The sequence below is a fragment of the Wolffia australiana genome, chromosome 1 (genome assembly GCF_029677425.1).
Source record: "Wolffia australiana isolate 7733 chromosome 1, ASM2967742v1".
NCBI lineage: Eukaryota > Viridiplantae > Streptophyta > Magnoliopsida > Alismatales > Araceae > Wolffia > Wolffia australiana.
In genome coordinates this window covers 22,001,232-22,005,874 of record NC_135835.1, presented here as the reverse complement: position 1 = coordinate 22,005,874, position 4,643 = coordinate 22,001,232, and the positions used below count along the sequence as shown (strand labels likewise).

At 44.6% G+C, this 4,643-nt stretch overlaps 1 protein-coding gene across 1 annotated transcript; it reads left to right on the top strand.

Annotated features, from left to right (window-relative positions):
- The first annotated feature begins 810 nt into the window (after nucleotides 1-810).
- Nucleotides 811-4,427, top strand: LOC144710876 (transcription factor SPEECHLESS-like). The gene is made up of 3 exons (XM_078584721.1): nucleotides 811-1,271; nucleotides 1,763-2,275; nucleotides 4,191-4,427. The coding sequence occupies exons 1-3, from the start codon at nucleotides 972-974 to the stop codon at nucleotides 4,254-4,256; spliced, it is 879 nt and encodes a 292-aa protein (XP_078440847.1). The 5' UTR covers nucleotides 811-971; the 3' UTR covers nucleotides 4,257-4,427.
- Nucleotides 4,428-4,643: the final 216 nt, after the last annotated feature.

Sequence of the window (4,643 nt, the reverse complement as noted above, 5' to 3'; positions counted from 1 at the left end):
ACGGTTACTTTCTATTCTTTCAAGAAAGCAGTTACCCTTTTCAAACGTGGAAAGCTTCTAAAGCAGGCAGTTACGGATGATGGAGGTTACGATTTCCTCATTTTTGGAGGCCTATAAATCACGGACAAGGAGGCCCTTTACATATCGAAGTCATTTCCTTCTTTCACTATCATCTTGTGTGTCTTCTCTATCTTTGTACCAACTTCTTTTGAGATTAGTGGAAGTTATTTTGTGTTTGTGAAGATCCTCTTTGTCTCTGTTCGAATTCGCTTCCGTCTACCTTCATCGCAACTCTCGTGTTCTTTTCGTAACAGTTGTCCCCTCAAATAATCCATGGACCAAACTAGGTGAAATAATCCTTACGTTTTTCTCACCATGATCGTTAGATGAGAGCTTAATCCCGACTTCAAATTTTCTGTGAGCCTCTCACCGCTTATGATCCAACATGGAGCAACCAGGATCAAGAAATAAGTAAAAGGTAAGACGAATAACCATCACTATGACAAAATAATGACCCCTCATGGCTTTTCTTTTAGGAGGAAATCATTAATCTCCGTTTGGTTAGCTTAAACTTAAACGCACTAGCATTCTTAACAATCATATTAACATACATACGCTTTGCAACGAGTTAACACTTGCCGAATACTCATGAAGAACAATCATTGCAGACGATTCATGATATTACTAAGCGACGACGTCGAAGCCCATTTGCGAGAGCCTCGTGCTTTCATTTATAATGCAGTGAGTGCTTCAGTTCGCCATGAAGGCAACGCGAGCTGAAGCACCACGGAGCACTCTTCCATTTCTGGAGCCAAGTTGTATTCTGAAACAAACCTGACAAGTTATTTACTCGCCTCTTCAGTCATCTGCCTTCAAAAACTCTCTTAAAAAACCGCTTCCTTCCACCATTTCTCAGACGTCCACCGCCTTTGCATGAAACTTGTAAAGGTTGTTCTTTCCTACAAGCGAGGATGGACAACGACCGGTCTCTCCCTGAGCTCTTTGACTGCACCGAGAGCGTATTCAGGATGTTGGAGTCTTTGGACGATGAGAGTGGCTCTCTCCTCTCGCCATTAGAAGAAGTTCTGAGCCCCCTTGGCTCGGCCACCGAGTCAGAATCGCCGATATCTCGCAAGAGGAAGATAATTGGGGATTGCCCGGATACGCAGGTTAGAATGTCCCACATAACGGTGGAGAGGAACCGGAGAAAACAGATGAACGAACATCTTTCCGTGTTGAAGTCCCTCATGCCTTGTTTCTACGCTAAGGGGGTAACTTCTCCTACCCTTTTGGTCTCCAATTACGTGAACATATCTGATTTCATGTCTCTCGGCCTAGCGTTTCCCCTCTGCATTCTGTCTCTGCGTTGCACTCGGTTTCAGTCTTCTTTTGAATGCCAAAGCTGTTAAGATTGAAGCGCATGGTGTTTTCTTTTCACTGTCAAAGCTGTTAAGATTCAAGCTGCTACAGCTGTGCTGAAAGTTCCACCTTCTAGCAATGGCATTACTTTTCCTTGTAAACTATAATCCGCAGTGTATTGTCTTCAACATTCCCCTTCAACACCTTCCTCTAAGGCTTGTTATGTTGTGCCTAGGACTTGAACTTTAAAATTATAGCAAAAGCTGCATCAAAAACTGAAGCTTACTGCAATTCCACTGCTTTTCCTCTAAAACTTCTCTCAACAGGGTGTTGTCTTTAACAAAACCATTATCATTCTACTTCTCTACTCCTCCGTTGCATAACCCGGAAACATGATGTGCAGGGAGATCAAGCGTCAATTATCGGAGGAGTGGTGGAGTACATCAAAGAGCTACAGCAGGTGTTGCAGTCTCTGGAAGCAAAGAAACAAAGGAAAGCCTATAGTGAAGTGCTCAGCCCAAGACATGTGTCAAGCCCAAGGCCTTGCCCTTTAATCCCAAGACCCCCACCCTTAAGCCCTAAAGTAAGCCCCTGCATCAGCCCTCGCACGCCACAGAGAGGAAGTCCGTATAAGCTAAGAGTTACACCATCGCCTCTCTCCCCTGTTATAACATCTACTCTTGAGGCGTCACCGAGGCAGGATGGCTCCACTGACTTAGCGGCCAACTCTTGCTCCTCTGTGGCTAATGTAGAGGTGAAGTTTATGGGGGCCAATGTTCTCTTGAAGACCACTTCCCCTCGCATACCGAGTCAAGCCCTGCGGATTGCCGCCGCTCTAGACAGACTTTCTCTTGAGATCCTCCAAGTTGACATCAAAACGGTTGAAGAAACGGTTCTCAACTCTTTCACCATCAAGGTTTATCTCTCTCTCTCTCTCTCAAAGTTTCTCTCTCTCAGTCTCTCTCTCTCTCTCTCTCAAAGTTTCTCTCCCTCACTTTCTCTCTCTCAGTCTCTCTCTCAGAGTTTCTCTCTCTCTCTGAGTGTGTGTGTCTCTCTCTCTGAGTGTGTCTCTCTCTCTCTCAGAGTTTCTCTCTCAGTCTCTCTCTCTGAGAGAGTTTCTATCTCCAAGTCTCTCTCTCTCAGAGAGTATCTCTCTCTCAGAAAGTTTCTCTCTCTCAGAGAGTATCTCTCTCTCAGAAAGTTTCTCTCTCTCAGTCTCTCTCTCTCTCAGAGAGTTTCTCTTTCTCTGTCTCAGATTTTCTCTCTCAGAGTCTCTCTCTCTGTCTCCCAGAGTTTCTCTATCTCAGTCTATCTCTCTCTCGCTGAGTTTCTCTCTTTTACTCTCTCTCGCTCTCTATTTCTCTAGTTTTCTTCCCAGTCTCTCTGATATCCGTGGTTTTCGTGCTTGTCTTCGATTGGGGTAGCGTACTAAAATTCCTTATTCAGAGGATAGGGTACATTCATGTGGGGACAGTTCAAGGGGGGAGGATAATTATTTTATGTTCGGTCAGTCTGGTTTTATTGAAGTCTAGACTAGGGGTCCACTTTCTTTTCAACTTTTGTATCCTGTCTCTATGTCTCCCCCTCTCCTATCTCTTTCTCATTCTCGCTCTTCATCTCTATCGCTTTCTCTCACACTCTCCCTCTTTCTCTTTCTCAATCCCTCTCTCTCCATCTCTTTCTCTCCCTTATCTATCTCTTTCTATCCCTCCCTCTCTCCCTCTCTCTCTCTCTCTCTCGCTTTTTCTCTTCCTCTCTCTCTCTCCCTCCCTCTCTCCCTCTATCTCTCTCTCTCCTCTCTATGGCTTTCTCCTTTTTCTCTCTCCCTCCCTCTCTCCCTCTATCTCATCTCTATGGCTTTCTCTCTTTCTCTCTCTCCCTTCCTCTCTCCCTCTATCTCTCTCTATCTCATCTCTGTGGCTTTCTCTCTATCTCTCTCTATCTCATCTCTATGGCTTTCTCTCTTTCTCTCTCTCCCTCCCTCTCTCCCTCCATCTCTCTCTCTCTCCCTCTATATCTCTCTCTCTCTCCTTATCTCTATAGCTTTCTCTTTCTCTCTCTCTCTCCTTATCTCTATCGCTTTCTCTTTCTCTCTCTCTCTCCTTATCTCTATCGCTTTCTCTTTCTCTCTCTCTCTCCTTATCTCTATCGCTTTCTCTTTCTCTCTCTCTCTCCTTATCTCTATCGCTTTCTCTTTCTCTCTCTCTCTCCTTATCTCTATCGCTTTCTCTTTCTCTCTCTCTCCTTATCTCTATCGCTTTCTCTTTCTCTCTCTCTCTCTTTCTCTCTCTCTCTCTCTCTCTCTCTCTCTCTCCTTATCTCTATCGCTTTCTCTTTCTCTCTCTCTCCTTATCTCTATCGCTTTCTCTTTCTCTCTCTCTCTCTCCCCCTCTATCTCTATCGCTTTCGCTTTCTCTCTGTCTCTCCCTCCCTCTCTCTCTCTCTCTCTCTCTCTCTTTCTCTCTCTCTCTCTCTCTCTCTCTCTCTCTCTCTCTCTCTCTCTCTCTCTCTCTCTCTCTCTCTCTCTCTCTCTCCTTATCTCTATCGCTTTCTCTCTCTCTCTGTCTCTCTCTCTCTATCTCTGTCTCTCTCTCTCGGCTCTCTCTGATATCTTTGTTTTAAATTCTGGTATTTGATTCGGGTACAGAGAAATGACTGGTCTGGTTGCGTAGTGAATTTATTCCTTAGTCAGGGGATAGGGTACATTCATATTGTGACAGGTTCAAGTGGAAGGTTAATTAGGCATCTTGTTTATAGAAGACCAGTCCAGAGTGACCATGTAATTGAATTTCTATACTGGCCGCCCCTGATATCTCTATATTTTTTGACAGATTGGAATTGAATGCGAACTCAGCGCTGAAGACCTGGCCAATGAAGTACAGCAGACCTTCTCATGATGCACTGTTATGGTTGGACACCAGGCTCTGCATCCTTTACTCTCTCTCTCTAACTCCACGGGTAGGCAGCTATCAATGGGGGTAGAGATAGAGAGAGAGAGACTCAGAGAGAGAGAGAAAGAGAGATGTTAACGGTCTTTTCCTTCAAAGTTTTAATTTTTTTTTATTTAATTTTTCTCTTGTCATCACCACTCATCTACGAGAGAGACGAGGGAGAAAGGCTGTGGGTCAACGCGGAGAAGAAATAAAGAACAATATTAAGAGCAGAAAGAGGGGTGATCGAATGCTAGAATCTACCGATAAGTGCTAGAATCGTATGATCGGGATCTCTGAGCAGGCGACAAAGAGAACATTTGTGAGAGGATAAACGATGGGCAGGAGAACGGT

Coding starts and splice junctions, on each gene's coding strand:
- LOC144710876 (XM_078584721.1), top strand. CDS start 972: ATGGACAACGACCGGTCTCTCCCTGAGCTCTTTGACTGCACCGAGAGC. Junction 1,272..1,762: donor CTTGTTTCTACGCTAAGGGG/GTAACTTCTCCT, acceptor CATGATGTGCAG/GGAGATCAAGCGTCAATTAT. Junction 2,276..4,190: donor TCAACTCTTTCACCATCAAG/GTTTATCTCTCT, acceptor ATTTTTTGACAG/ATTGGAATTGAATGCGAACT.